Source organism: Leptodactylus fuscus, chromosome 6 (assembly GCF_031893055.1).
Source record: "Leptodactylus fuscus isolate aLepFus1 chromosome 6, aLepFus1.hap2, whole genome shotgun sequence".
Classification (NCBI taxonomy): domain Eukaryota; kingdom Metazoa; phylum Chordata; class Amphibia; order Anura; family Leptodactylidae; genus Leptodactylus; species Leptodactylus fuscus.
Window position 1 is genome coordinate 29,537,550 of NC_134270.1, and position 16,443 is coordinate 29,553,992.

General features: G+C 43.9%; 1 protein-coding gene across 6 annotated transcripts in view; it reads left to right on the top strand.

The window, feature by feature from the left end:
- SAMD11 (sterile alpha motif domain containing 11) overlaps nt 1-16,443 on the top strand; it is a 130,229-nt gene that overhangs the window by 57,332 nt on the left and 56,454 nt on the right. For all 6 annotated transcript variants that reach the window (XM_075279664.1, XM_075279665.1, XM_075279666.1 and 3 more), the window contains one exon: nt 2,209-2,259. In XM_075279664.1, coding sequence (XP_075135765.1) covers nt 2,209-2,259 — 51 coding nt within the window. The remainder of the gene's footprint in view (nt 1-2,208; nt 2,260-16,443) is intronic.

Genomic DNA, 16,443 nt, shown 5'->3' on the forward strand with positions numbered 1-16,443 from the left:
TCTGTGACTCTGCAACATGTGGCCTCAGCCTGTAAGGGATTGTACCGAGATTTAAACCTATCCATGTGATTGGTGACAAGTGTCTGATGGGTGGGGTACAACCAATCCCAAAATCTTGGGTTCCACATCCCAATCCCCCATATAATTGGAGCACAATCGAGCATTTCCAGTGCATTTCTTTCTTTGGGACTACCGAAGATAAGCAAGTTTTGTCCTTGTCTTCTCTTTGGCGGAGATGACTGGAGCGGCAGAATGAGCGTGCTCGACCACCACTCCATTCATACAGGGGGCACAGGACCATGGTCCTCATGTCTTGGGATCCCATCACTTAGACACCTACCCCCGTCCTAAGGACTATATTATGATGTTTTCCTATCCCATAGACTGTCTCGCTGTGCCTCACAGACCAGACCAGGCCTCATCCTCATTGGCATAAGTACTCAGAAGAAGTCATGAAGTTTAGGATAAATGTATACTAGCATGTATAGTCTAAGTATATAGTACACCATATCCCAGTCTGGGTATACTGAGAGGGTACATTTCGGGAAGATTACATAGCAAATAAAGCTAAGCCTTACAATAAAGTTCTCTTTCCAGGTGAAGACCCCTTGGTTATTCTGTGTCTCCTGCAGTGCATGTCCCTGTATTTGTAGAGGCAATGTGTTCCAGGCACTTTAAGACATTCCCAAGATGTTCATACCCTAACAGCAAGCTGATCTGTAGGTTAACCTCTTGCCCGACCCTGGCATGAAGATCTGGACTGAGATATTCAGACAGAGATCGATATACAATCCTTTGCCGTCATTCTGAGATCCGTGAATGGATTTGCTGCCACTTTGAACTATGATGTTTTTGCTTGTCTTATGGCGGTGTGAGAGCTCTGTACAGAGCCGGTATCTTCTGATATGGATTTAAAGGGGGGCTCCACACTAAAGAGAGGTTTAACCCTAGTAGAGTTCCTCACGCCCTGCAATATCTGCAACTTGTCTCTTCTGTCCACTACCTATGACCTCCTGTCGTGCTGGCCGTGTGTAGAACAGAGATACGACGAATGTACCTGGTATAGTCAGGAAGTTTTTGCCACATAGGGTGGCTATCTATAGCTGTGGTATTTGTAGGCGGTGTTCACACATTGCTTTTTACATTAAGAACTGCACATTTTTTTAAATTGCAGTAATGACTGGCAGATGTTACCTGAAAGCTAATGGCCATTAAATTGAAAACCTCTGGATTACCGGCATAGTGAAATGTGCTGCTCATTACTGCAATTAAAAAAAAAGCATGCAGTTATTGATTTAAAAAGCACCATGTGAACCCAGCCTTAACAGTGGAAATCGAGTCACAGTCAGGAAAACTAAAATTTCTTAAATTCAAAATCACGGCCTCTCTGATAAAGACATGCACTGATGATATTCAGTATGGAAAACATCTGTGGCCAGTGGTTGTACGGATGACATCACTAACACGTGACTACAATGCCTGCAACACATGATATCACTGATACAGCCGTAATGTAATGGCGTACCTGAAGAATCCCGGCACTGATGAATGGTTACCCTAATGACATCACCAAAGAATGGCTGACCTAATTATATCATTGATGGATATGCACTAATGCAGTTATCATTGATGAATGTATGGAAGACATCACTGTCTGCATTGGTGACTTCACAGATGAGTATCTGCACAGTTGGCATCACTGAGGAGTGATGACATCAAACATGAATATCTGCACTAATGACATCACTGATGAATGTCTGCACAGATGACAGCAACCCTGAATACCTTCACTGATGACATCACTGATCATTGTCTTGACGACATCACTGATGAATATCTTGATGACATCACTGATGAATATCTTGATGACATCACTGGTGAATTTCTGCACTAATGACAGCAACCCTGAATACCTTCACTGATGACATCACTGATGAGAGTTATAATAAAAACATATATTGGGCTTTCTGATGTTTTTCTGCCCTTTGGTGGTGCCCAGCAGCCATTCCCCATTCCATACAGTAATATACGCTTCATGTCCAGTTGAGCCGCACATTGCATTTCTCTGGTGGGATCAGGGATGAAACATCTGGTAAAACAGATTTTGTGTGCTGGTTGTCTTAAGTCTGTGATTTTTATTCTTGACTTTGGGCTTTATGTGATGTGTGTTCTTGTCGATGTATTAATGACTTGTTTGTTTGTCTACAGAATACGGGCGCACTGGGACTTAAACATCTCCTTCCAAGACACCTCTTGCAGGTACGAGGCTTATGGGACTCTTCCTGTCATAGTTCCTGTAATTATATTATTGTATACGTGTCATTCATGTTGAGTTCATCAATATTGAGTATATATGTGTATACTGGTAGTATACAGTATAGTAGTATATATGTGTATGCTAGTAGTATATAAGTGTTTATGGTTAACAGCAATAAGGGTTGGTGGCTTTGGACATAAACGTCCTGTATAATCTTAAAGGGATTGTAAGTGTCTGATCAGTGATGGTCTGACTTTTTGGATCCCCACTGATGATGAACACAGTAGACCCATGCCCCTTTATGAACAAAACGGTGGTCAAGCAAACGGACTGCAGCTCCATTCACCTCTATGGGACTCCTAGCAAGAAACTGAGTCCATATTTGGCTTTTCCGTATAGATAAATTGATTGACATCAATAGGTTAAACCACCAAAACCCAGGACCCCCGCAGATCAGCTGCTGCAGGACAGGCCGTGGCTCCTGGTGTGTAAATATTACAAGGAGCTGATGAGGACAGACCATCCATATAAGAAATTGGATGACCCAATTTCTTATATTGAACTTATTAACAAGTTTGACTCCACCCACCCCTGTCTCCGACTCCCGAGCCCTGTTCTTGTGATCAGTGAGGGTCCCAGTGGTTAGACCCCCACCGATTGGACATTTACCACCGGTGACTTATCACCTGTCCCGTGGATATGGACTAAATTATATTTGGTACTTCCCTTTCAAAGAGAATCCGATTTCCAAGATAACCAAAGTAGAAGTAGTTTGTGTTGTCTTTTTGGTGCAGTTTTTGTAATATCAGTCATTTTTGAGTCTCTTGGGTAGTCACGCAGCTTCCCCCTTCCTTCCAGTCTTTGTAGTTCTTGCATTCTATTCTTGATCCAGTCTTCTCTACACATGGAGGATATCGCAGTTCATTTGGTGGTTGCTATAAGAGATATGAGCTTTATTAGCGCGTTGTCATTAATTACCAGCGGTGCGACTATAGGGGGCTCCCTGGAGCAGCTCTTTAACCTTTGCTATAAATACATATATAAAAAAACAAGGGAAGGCGTCCTGGGTTAGGAAGCATTTCTTGTTGTTACAGGCCCAGCGGTCTTTGCTGTGCTATGCAGAACTGATGGATTCACAGGGTTACTTATCACCGCCGCTCCAGAAGTCTGCATTATACGAGAGGCGCCTGACGCCGAGGCCAATTTCACACCATTCTAATCTGTCCACCTCTTGTGTGAATCAGCAGGGGCACAGCGGCCTTTTTATGTTTAAGAGGGCGTCTCGTGAATTACATTCTGAGAACTGAGAGCTCCAGTATCTCGGCTACTTTGGCTTCTAATATTTCAGTCAAGTCCTTCAAGGAACTCATTAATCAAAAATTAGCTCTTTTTTTTTTTCAATGAAAGAGAACAATCTCGCCCATAAAGGGGGGAGGGGAAGGGGGGGTTGTATTTTTTTTTTTATAAGCACATTAAACCATGAGAAATAAAATCCACTCATCTCCCTTAACCCCTATAATATGAAATCAGAGACACGATTTTACCAATGAATGTGATGGCGTTGACCATTTCCATATGTACTTTCCATCAGGGCGGAGCTATGGGTTCGTAGAAACCTAGTACAATATTCCTGTTTTGTGGAGTCCATCATTATTGGGGGGCTCTTCTGAATAGGGGTAATGCAGGGTCACATGATGGGGGAAAAATTACACAAATATCCAGATTTGTTGTTACCCCTGTGAGTAAATGTGACATGGGGGTGGAGTGGGATATTGGGATTAACTGTATCTGTTCCTCGGTTAGCACCCTGCCCTCCTGTTATAATTAAAGGGGTTGGCCCGATTTTTTGTTTAGGATATTTAAAGGGATTCTACCACTAAACCTTTTTTTTTGTGTGGATAAGATGTTGGAATAGCCTATAGAAAGGCTATTCATCTCTTACCTTTAGACGTGGTCTCCCCTGCGCCGTTCCTTAGAAATACCGGTTTTTACCGGTATGCAAATTAGTTCTCTCGCAGTGAGAAAAATGGCCGCTTGCACAGTATTGTTAGCAGCCATTTTCCCGTGGCCTGTGCGCCTGCGCAGTCTGCTCTGCCCAAGACCCGAGGCCTAGAAGTTATGAGCCTGCGGCGGAAGATGACGCTGCTGACAAAGAAGGAGGCGTCGCTGGAGACACTTCTCTGGCAGCGGTGGGGATACCCCCAGTGCTGTTTGAGCGCTGGGGCCCGCCCCCATCGCTGCGAGAGAACAAATTTGCATACTGGTAAAAACCGGTATTTCTAAGGAACGGCGCAGCAGAGACCACGTCTAAAGGTAAGAGACGAATAGTCTTTCTAAAGGCTATTCCGACGTCTTAACCACAATAAAAAAAAGGTTTAGTGGTAGAATCCCTTTAATCGGGTGGGGGGCAGACAGCTGGCCCCCACATGGATCAGCTGTTTGGTGCCGCTTCCGACACCTATACTACACACAGCACGGAGGCAGAAGCAGATGACCCATTGACTTATGTGGCCATAAATAAACATTCGTGGGCAAACTAATAAAGTTTTATCGATTGATTCAAAAAAAGAGCAGAATTTATTTTTTTTTACAAAAATGGCTGTTTTCTTCCAAAATCAGCACCACCGCTGTCAGCAGGTTGTGTGAAGTATTGCAGATCAGCCTCATTTACTGAGCAGCAATGGTCGGCACAATGTTTTTTGAATTAAAGGAGCCGTATTTTTTTGAATCCTGCACATCCCCTTTAACTTTGAGGACCATGCACTCTCAGGGAGCGTTGGGAGTGTTATGTCTTGCACCTCTACAGGGTTAAAAAAAAAAAAAGATTCTTATTCCTTTAGGTGCCTTACAGTAAATCCTGACCCTAATCCTCCCCTTTTATCCTCACGGGGGTCATCGTGCCCTAACAAGCTGTGCGCTGACGAAAGGGGCTTACGCAGCTTTCCCTTACAGTACAGGACTAGTGTCAGCTATGTGTGTCCCTCCCACAGCTGTCATATCCATAAAACCGATCCCTTCAGCCTGTGCTGACTCAGATTGCTGGGTCTTACCAGGTCTTTTTACGGGGGTGTCACCTTCTCGTAGCACCGGGCACAGAGGTAATGGGTAGAAGGAAAGTAGTACAGCACCCTGTATGCTGGCGATACTGTGCTTGTGCCCCCTACCTGCGACGACTAGATCACCAAACTTTGTCCTGCAATTGGAAATCCACCCAAAATTGATCTAAGACTCAATGGTTGACAATATAAATACCCGATCTGCGCTCCCTTAAAGAAAATGAAGATGATTTATTTTTCATTTTCAATGTCACTATCTATATTTTAAACAAAGTTCTATACACTGCAATTCCCACTCTGGCCACTAAGCCTAATAATAACCTGAAACTTTTTTTTTTTTTTTTAAACCTAGTACATATGTTTGATGATTTGATTTTATTTTATTTTTTTCCATGTCACTATATATTGTATATTGCAATTTTCACTTTGGCCACTAAGCCTAATAATAGCCTGACACTTGCCAGTTCTGTAGTTTTCTTTGCAGCAGTCTCCTCATTTACATCACAGACAGGATTACACATGTAGATAATACCACTGACCTATTATTATATTCTCTACTGGTAACTTATTTGCTCCCCCATCCTGCATAGAGCATGCTTAGAAAACTCTCCCATAGTCCTCAGAGAGTCGCCTGCCAGTCTATGAGAGTGCTGTAAAGCATATCACTAAATGCTGTTAACAGAGCAGAGGAGAAGCTCAGGCAAGATGGCCGCCTGATGTAAATCCCGCGAAAGGTTCTTTTACATGGCTTGATGTAAACTGTATGGGAACAATTCTTTGTCAAAAGATCATAAACCCATTTTTCAGCACTGTAGTGCACCTAGATGTCTTCGGGGTCACTTAGAGATTTCTGTTGCTGGAAATCTCATAGACAATGGTCTAAACAAAGGTCCATTCAGTGCAGCGGAGCTTTGCATAGAATGAAGTGTCAGAGATTTCCAGTAACATGGATCTGGGTGGTCTACAAAGTTTAAAGGGGGTCAATCACCAGAACACAGAATAACCGCCCAGCCCTGCAGATAGATAGGTTACGGTCACTTCAATCAAATTGTAAATCCCCCCTGTGAATCACTGCCTTTGCTGCTGATATAAATGAGCTCTTTGGAGCAATGAGGGTGTTGCTTCTACCCCTTTGGAGTAATGCCAATGCTCTTGGTTTCTCCAAAGAGCTCATATTAACAAGTGATATCTCACTTGAATATGAACCCAATCCCATAGATAGATAGGTTAAGGTCACCAGAACCAGCATATCACCCCAGCACTGGAGATAGATAGGTTAGGGTCACCAGAACCAGTATAGGAACCCAACCCCACAGATAGGTTAGGGTCACCTGAATCATGCAGTATTTCCCCTTGTGAATCGGTGACTCCGTTACTGGGATATTGGCTGATGTTGTAAATTAGCAAATTAGCTCTTTGGGAGCAATGACAACGCCCTCATTGCTTCATAGAACTTATTTGCATATTGGCAAAAACAGAGCTATGTTTGCAATATAGGTAGTGATTCACAAGGGTTAAATCACCATTTGATTTAGGTAACCCTAACCTATCTAACTGCAGGGCTGGGGTGATATGCTGGGTCCTGTGACACTAGCCTATCTATCTGCAGGGCTGGGGTGATATACTGGTTCTGGTGACACTAACCTATCTATCTGCAGGGCTGGGTTCTGGTAACACTAACCTATGTATCTGCAGGGCTGGGGTGATATACTGGTTCTGGTGACACTAACCTATCTATCTGCAGGGATTGGTTCTGGTGACACTAACCTTTCTATCTGCAGGGATTGGTTCTGGTAACACTAACCTATCTATCTGCAGGGCTGGGGTGATATACTGGTTCTGGTGACACTAACCTATCTATCTGCAGGGATTGGTTCTGGTGACACTAACCTTTCTATCTGCAGGGATTGGTTCTGGTAACACTAACCTATCTATCTGCAGGGCTGGGGTGATATACTGGTTCTGGTGACACTAACCCATCTATCTGCAGGGATTGGTTCTGGTAACACTAACCTTTCTATCTGCAGGGCTGGGGTGATATGCTGGTTCTGGTGACACTAACCTATCTATCTGCAGGGCTGGGGTGATATACTGGTTCTGGTGACAGTAACCTATCTATCTGCAGGGCTGGGTTCTGGTGACTCTAACCTATCTATCTGCAGGGCTGGGGTGATATACTGGTTCTGGTGACAGTAACCTATCTATCTGCAGGGCTGGGTTCTGGTGTCTCTAACCTATCTATCTGCAGGGATGGGTTCTGGTGACACTAACCTATCTATCTGCAGGGCTGGGTTCTGGTGACAGACTCCCTTTTAAGATATGGCAACCAGATGCTTTTCTTTTGTAGCCTTGCCCTCATTTTTGCGCCCGTGGATTAAAACCTCTCCTATCTCAGCTATTCTGATGACATCTGATAACATTTAAGCCCGTGTATACAGTACGTTACATAAGCCCCTGTATCCCCCGTGGTAATGAAAATGTATGTGTTGTATAATTTTTCGGCAGATACTGATGCCCTATAAATATACACTCGCGCGCGCACACAAAATGCTGCCGGAGATAACGATCACGCAACACATGCTGGCGGGGATCATCAGCTTCTTGCGGACGCTCTTGGGGATAATCAGACTCTCTGACTTCCTCCTCGAGCTGTCGGAGCTCCCGCCCCCTGGTAGCATTTATCGGATTTTATTTTCGGAGGTGGGAGGCAGCGGGGTCAGGGTGATTGGTTTCCTTATTGATCTGCGCGGCTCAGTATAATCCCTGCAGCTGCTGGGAGCTCGTTAAAGGATGGAGAGCGGCTGAGAGGGCTTTTACTCTTTATTTATATGTCTCCTCTGCTCATATTTTATGTAGGGGGAAGCGTCTTCTTAAACTTGGTACTTTTATAGAAGCTGCAGTAACTCCTTCTTCACCCGGTTACTCTGATGGAAGGGAAGCCAAGCTATGTAGGACAATTGCTTTCCTGCCTGATCTTGTTGTTTGGGTCATATATGTTCAGAAGAAATGCCGGGGGTCATGACTACCCCCAATCTAAAATGACCTTCGTTGATTGAGTTTAAAGGGAATCTGTCACATTGAGAATGCAGCACGGCAGGATATAGGGCAGGAGGAGATGAGCAGATTGGTATATGGTTTAGGGGGAAAAGATTCAGTATAAGTTTAAGGTGTTGCCCAGAATAAGAAAACATGGCTGCCATATCTTCCAATCTTGGATAAACCTTTTAAACCCCTGCTTGTTCTATGTTTAAGAGTCCAGTGGGCGGTTCTACTAGTGATTGACAGCTATCTCTGTATGTACCAGGAAGGCTGCCAGTCATTAAAGGGTTTGTGCGGGGCTTTGAAAACATGGCTGCTTCCTTCTTCCCGGAAACTGACTTCATGTGCTTTGGTCACATGGCCATGCTACAGCTCAGTCCCATTCATTTTAATGGAATGGAGATGTGGCATTGCCGTGTTATCCATGTTTTTAAGTCCTGCACAAGTCTTTTAAAGGGATTGTCCAATAATAGCTCTAATAGTATCGTACAGCCCCGTATCATGGTTATGTGTGGTATAGCAGCTCAGCTCCATTTACTTCAGTGTAGCTAAACACATGGACAGCTAAGGCCTTGTTTCTAGAAAAAGTAACTGTGTTTTTCTGTCACTGGACCATCCCTTTAAGTAGGACTACCTTCTTGACTCTTAAGACCAGAATCTGAAGAGGTTTAGAAACTATTATTTATGTGCACCATTTTGTCATCTATTCCACATGGTTAACTGTAACTAACAGTAGCCAGAATGGGCAACCTATAGGCCAACAAATCATGAACAAAGAAAGACAAAAAAATTACCACAAAACCTCTTTTAGGCTAAAGCGCCACGTTCCAGAAATGCAGCTTTTTTTGTTGCAGATTTTGTTAGGTTTTTTTGAGCTAAAACCAAGAGTGGATTGAGCAAAAGGTAGAAGAACTTTCTATAGGTTCGCCATCCTTTAATAGCCACTCCTGGCTTTGGCTCAAAAAAAACACAACAAAATCTGCAAGAAAAGAAGCAGCGTTTCCTCACGTTGCAAAAACGCAGGTATTTTTGTTGCATTTTTTTTTTTTGAGCCATAGCCAGTAGAGATGAGCGAACAGTAAAATGTTCAATATTCGATATTCGTTTCGAGTAGCCGCTCAATATTCGACTACTCGAATCGAATATCGAATCCTATTATAGTCTATGGGGGGAAAATGCTCGTTTCAGGGGTAGGCAACGTTCGATCAAATTACACTTACCAAGTCCACGAGTGAGGGTCGGGCTGGATCCTCCGAGAAGTCTTCTCCTTGCAGCGTCCCCGCAGCATCTTCAGGCTTTGAATTCACTCAGCCAGGCATCGACTGTATTGACTGTAAGCGGCCATTTTCTTGTAGCGCGGGCATGCGCAGTCGGCTCTGCCCAGGCCCGATGCCTGGCAGAGTGAATTCAGAGCCGGAAGACGCCGCGGGGACGCTGCATGGAGAAGACTTCTAAAGGTAGGAGAAGAACCAGCGTTGATTGGCCAACTGTATAGCATTCGGCCAATCAGCGCTGGTTCTGCATCGAACTTTTCCATTCGAATAGCGAGTGGTACTCGATCGTGTACGAGTATTTCGAATACCGTAGTATTCGATCGAATACCTACTCGATCGAATACTACTCGCTCATCTCTAATAGCCAGGAGTAGATTGAGCAGAAGGGAGACGTATAAGAACTACCTATATATTTTTCATTCATTCTTGGCTTTGGCCAAAAAAAAAAAAAAAAAAATGCAATGCTGCGTTTCCGAAACGTGGGGCCTCAGCCTTGCGCTCCTTCTCATTTACGCATGAATAAATAGCGAAGGCAGGTTCCATAACATGAACGACCACCCAAAATTTCATTAAAATGGTCAGTGGTCTTCTCTATGACCTCAGTGGTGTTTCACTTCACCATTGACATCGTCTTTCCTGATTGGCCTCAGCAGTCACATGCGGCGAAGATGTCCCCCGGAGCGAGCCCATGGGCGCTGCTGAACCGGCAGCTGGGACGCCAGGGATAGGTGAGTATGTTTTTTTATGTTTGACCTTCTCCAGCCTCCATCCCCAGTCCTGTATTCCCTGGCCATCCCCTTTAATAGTATAAATTGTGGTGTGTGTCCCTTTAACGTTACACCTCCGGGCCTTTTCTTATAAGGAGATGATAATGTCACAGGATGTTGTTATGTCAGATACGGTTATGTTCTGCATTTTAGCTCTTCTGATAGGGAAGGAAAGCACGAGCTGATAGAGGAGCATTGACGCGTCTTTATCATACTGAAGTGGATCGTACAAGGATTCTTTCAACATTCCTTTAATTAATTCATCTGAGGATAGCAATTACCCTTTAAGAAGCCAATGCCGCTTCCAGCTGAATCTTGGTGACTGCTGTGATCTGGGAGTGAAATATTGAGGAGAAATAACATTTTTGGTGGTAGTTACTGGCGATGACGTCTGTCGTTTGGGCCCGGCGTGGCTCCTTTAACTCATAAAACCCTGCACGTCTCACTGGCACAGAAAGCTTTGGCCGTAGACGCTGAATGCAATATCAGGAGTCTGAAGGAAGCGTCCCATTAATAATGCATTTAATACAAGACATACAAGTCTAACATATATTGAGATTTTTTGCCCCGCTGCCATAATTAAGCGGTCTTAGACCGATGACGACTCTAGAAACATGGCGGAAGCATCGGCGTCTTGACAAAAAGTTTCCACTCTTGGCTTTTTGATAGTTCACAAAGATGTGTCGCCGTATGAGGTATCGAGGATTCATGGGGAGCGCTGTAACAAAATGTGCAAAAGGGAAATTAGAAGCAGAAGACATTATGGATCTAAATTGGCTTTCTGCATGTGCTCGAGTACAACTAATCATTGCTGTTTGTGCTCAGGTTCTCATTATGCTTTGTATCCGTGTAACATATTGTATCCGTAGTATTAAAGGGGAACTCTAAGGGAGACTTCAAGTTCTCTCCCAGATCTGCCCTCCAAAGGGACAATGGGGCAAATTTATTAAACGGAATTATTGGTGCAGGTAATGAGATTATGTATAGGCTGCGGTCTCATACATCAGTCAGACACCCCAGCGCCCCGCTGGTGATCTAATACTTACCAGATCCCCGCTGGTCACTCACTACTACTTGGTCCTGTCTCGGATGAGGCGAGTCATTGCTGTGACCAGTGATTGGGTGGATTTCCTGTATTTTCGGACAGGAACAGGAAGTAGAGACCATTCGGGGCCTGGTAAGAGGATCGGTCAGTAATGTTGAATGTGGGTGAGATGTTAGAGGTCACCGCCAGTACATGGACATTTCATTTTGTCGCTGTTTTGTTGTGACCTGGCTTGTCTTAGAGTCCAATCACATGGAGGAAAGAGAAGAAGTTGAGCCAGTCTTCCGCCTCAGATTCCTTTCCACTTTCTGGCCTTGTGCATCCTACATTAGAAAGCCTCAGAACCAATGGGGACTGTGGGTTCTCCACCCGAATGAGCGGCAGAATCTGCAGCAAGATCCGTTTTTACCAATAAGTGGCAGATTTAGGGTCCACTCACACGGAGGAATTTGACGCTGATTCTAGCGTGAAATTCGCGTAAGATTCAGTGCTGAAAAATAAGACTCTCATTGACTTCAATGGGTTCCATTTTCCGTGCATAACCCATTGAAATCAATGGGGAAAAAAGCCTCCCATTGATTTCAATGGGTTCCGCACAGAAAACAAAACCTATTGAAGTCAATGGGAGTCTTTTTTTCCAACGCTGATTCTGACGTGGATTCCGTGCCAGAATCAGCACCAACTTCCTCCATGTGAACGGTCCCTTAGACCGGAATTTTGAGCTGATTTTGAGGCAGAATCCATCTCCAAATCGGCTCCAAATTCCTCCATGAGAACATACCCCTACAGAGGTCATGATCAGCCTCCTACACCTCCTACTAATACTCGAATTCTCCATAAAACTTCTGCTCCTCTGTAATTCCTCCTGGAAATGTATAACTATAGGTATTTGAGTGCTAATAATTGAATTTACAATAAGGTTTATCACTTTAAAGTTTCACCCTGAGAACATTATTGGATGATAAGGACGAGCACCATAGACAGGGGAATGTTAATTCATTCAAACATTTCCAGGAAGAATAACAGAGGGACAGCATCAAGCAACGTTCTGAGAAAGGTTTTTTAGTATTGTTATGTCATGGGCAATAAAAGCAAATACTAAGAGCTCACTGAGGTATAACCACGAATATAATCAAGTCTCAACTCATGTGGATAGGTTGCAAAGCAGATATGTTAGGAGGGATGGCGGGTGTTTAATGTCCAGCACATCTATATCGCCTCTCCTTTGTCAGCTGCGCGCCATGACCAGTGTTGTGCCAGGCAACAGCTGGACTCATTTAGCTGGCTACTGGTTGGCGTTTACCTGTGCCAAATAATTAGGGGGCCTGATGGGGATCTCTACTGAATCCTGATCGCAGGATGGTTTCGCTGGCATTTCTCTTCCATCACAAGTTTCGTACAGGCGGTTTTAGGATGGGCCGATGTCTGTGACTATCTTACTTGCATCTGCAGAATACTATCATACCTCTGGGTCTAAACAAGGGATTGTGAAAATGGGACGGCATTGAAATACAATATATAATATTAGAGAGTTACAGAACTTTTTATTATAACCCGGGCAAAAGCACCAACTCCAACTCCTTCATCAGTGCCTGGCAGCCATGGTCAGACAGGAGCAATGAATATCCTCTAATTCAGGAAAAACTCTAGTGAAATATGTAACAAACCGCGTCTAATGTATGATAAGATAGTAATAGTTGTTCAATATATTAATAAATAATTTTATTTTGAAGAGTCAGTAACTTTTTCCCCACTCCAACACTGGCCCCGACTCTCTGACTACGACTACACATCCCCTATATAACAGATTGCTTGATTGTGGATACAATGCCCAGATTTAGGGGCACTGGCTGTTAAAATCCATTGCAATATACTGTATTGCAATGGATTTACCTAGTATTATTCCATGTGTGTCCCATTCAGGTCCCAGATTGCATTTTCTCTCCTGCAGTCACATACAGCCTCCCCATGGCCACCGGCGGCCCCCTCCCCGCTGATGCTGTTAATCACCCTCAGTATTGCGTAGCTGGCATCTTTCCGCAGGCTTCATCTCCTGTAATGGGATTGGCAGGGTCAGTGTTTCTTGAACAGTTTAAGGCCGCTTAAGGCATTTGGTTAATTGATTCCAAATCACCTTGATTACAAATATGCTAATTGCTTTTTCTGCCCCCTGCTGTGACCTCCTCCCCACCTCTGGTGCTCCCCTCAGCCCCCTCCCTCTCTGGGTCAGCGAGAGGGTACCCTCCTGTCCGGTTTCCTTTTAAGAGTCTATTCCCTCCACGTCTTGCTCTCAGAAATATCCATGAATAATTCAGACCAGAATATGCTGAGGGTGACAGAAAGTAATGCCAATTGACCATTTAACTGCTGTGACACTCCACCGGTTGGTTGGCTGGACGTCTCGTAGCCGAGAGTGAACTGCTTAGCAAATGTCACGGAAGGATGATGAGTAGGTGACCGCTGAAGAAGTGGTGTATTTTTCTACTGAACAAAGACTGTGTAGAATATTCTGACCACTTGTATACTGTAAAAGTTGAGTCAGATCCTGTGTCCTGGGGTCACGGTGTGCTTTTTTCCAGTTCACGGTCTCTTTGTGGCCTGTATTTGACTCCACAGCTTAGCCACATTTACTTGACTCAAAATGAGTCTGAAGTGCAGTACCAGGTACAACCACGGGATAAGTGTGGCGCACTTTCAAGCAAAAAAACCTCTTTTTTGTTCTCATGGTTGTAGTTAGCCATGCCTGTTATTTTTCTAGCCTCTCGGCCAACACGCCTCATTCTAGTCCCAGGACATCTGAACAATGGAGCATATGACCCCTATAATCGATTTATGTACTGAACATTTGGGTCTGAGCGGAAGCTTACATACTGGTCTGAACAAGAGCCCTACTGATGCAGTCATAAGAGCTGACGCTCAGATCCCAGTGAAGTTGGAGCCATGGCACAATACAATAGCCGACTTGTTTGGTCTAACGTAACATCCAAACTGTATCTAGTAGGGACTGCTCTACATTTGCTTATTATTAGCCATTATCATTTAACTCCCCCTACGCATAAGAGACAACCTGAATGAACCCACCACACTTGGCCAAGGGTGCATGTTTGTGGAAAAGTCAGAAGAATAGCTGTTTGGACAAGTTGGATAAAAACTATCATGCAATCCTTTTATTTAGGTGATCACCTTAGCCTAAGGGAAAAAGGGACAGACATGTGGTGTGAAAAGGTAACATACACATCAACACAAGATGGGCATGTATGTGTATGGAGAAGTCGAGAGGAATAGCTGTTTGGACAAGGTGAATAAACATCACCATAGGATATTTTTTTTATGCCATCTCAGTTAGGTGATCATCAAGGGGAAAAGGGATAGACATGTAGTATGAAGAGGAAACATACCCATCAACATAAGATGGGCATGCATGTGTATGGAGAAATCAAGAGGGATAGCTGTTTGGACAAGGTGAATAAATATCACCATAAGATAATCTTTTTATGGCGTCTGAGTTAGGTGATCTCCTAGGAAAAAAGGGACAGACATGTAGTATGAAGAGGAAACATTCCCATGAACAAAAAGCGGGCATGCATGTATTTAGTGGAGTCTGGAGGAATTGTAGTTGGCCACACGAGCATTAATCGGACAGCAAAACTTCATCGCTATGGGATGTATATTTCATTGAGCTGCGATATCTCTGACTCCTCCCCTTCACTCAATTAATTTTTTGTTGAAATTGAGAATGGCTGATGAGATTGGAAAAAATATATATTTTTAGGCAAATATTCCCCAACAATATAGCGCAGACTTGTTTTCTCCAGGTGAGATTTTTCCGCTCACTCAAGAATTCTTCTAACCTTCATACAACCCTCTATGTTTCCCAGCTGCGCCGGTGCTAATGCGTTTCCGAGCATTATTAAAGCCTCGTTCCCGCCACCTTGTCGTCTCCTCCAGCCGCTGTTAATTTAGTAGAGTTTCTCTAAGCGTCTTTCCATTGTTTGAACCAGCCCCTGTAAGGAAGAACGTAAGATTTGTAGAAATGTGGAATTAAGTTTCGATAAATCCTCTTCTCTCCTTTCCATATAACCTTTAAGCTGCAGGCACTCATGAAAGTAAGCTGGAGAAACGACTCCACTGGATTGAATGTAATGACTTAAAGGGATTGTCCAGCAAGGAAGCCTTATGTAAAATAGAAAAAAACATATAAGAAATCTTACTCATCTCGCCACTCCCCTTCCATTGCTTACTGGTCTCTACTTCCTGGTCCCGTTTCAGCACACAGGAAGTTCAGGTCTGCAGCCAGTGATTGGCTGAGTAGTCAGTTCCTGTGTGCTAAGAAGGACTGGAGAAAGGAAAAGTTGCTCTAGCTCCACCTTATTGAAGGTAGCATCCTATAGATTTATGCCTGGGTGTGTAAGAAACCTAGCGACCCATCTCCAGACAGCTGTTTTGGGGTTATCCCTTCTTTAAATGCAAAGTAGGGCTAGGTGAGCGGTCAGAGGGGCTACTGTATCTCCTTAGGGAGATGTTGCTTTTAGCAAGCCACTTTGCGGTGCGTTGCATCTTAAAGGCCATACGTGTTTTACTAGGAATTGTGGGAAAGGAGTATGCAAAGTGCACAAGATTGATGTTCTCCTTTTCTATCTTACTTGCATATTCTTTTCCTATGGGGTATTTTTTAAGGACCATGTCCACCATGACAACTAATCTTATTAATCCTGTGTAAATAGATTCACCATACTAATAGTTTGGATTAAAAATCTATCATTTTGTGTCTGTGACAACTATGCAGACCAATCTGTCTCCATGGTAAGGGAATACAAAACAGTTGTGCTCTGATCCCGTTCCTCTGTCTTACTAACGCATTTCTTGTTGCATTGGTCACTTAGCAAGTAAGGGTATGTTCCCACGGCGGAAAATGGATTCCGTTGTGAAGATACCGTGCGGCTAGCCGTGACGGAATGCCAATGCAGTGCGCCCACATTCTGCTCCGGATTAGACCCGAATGAAC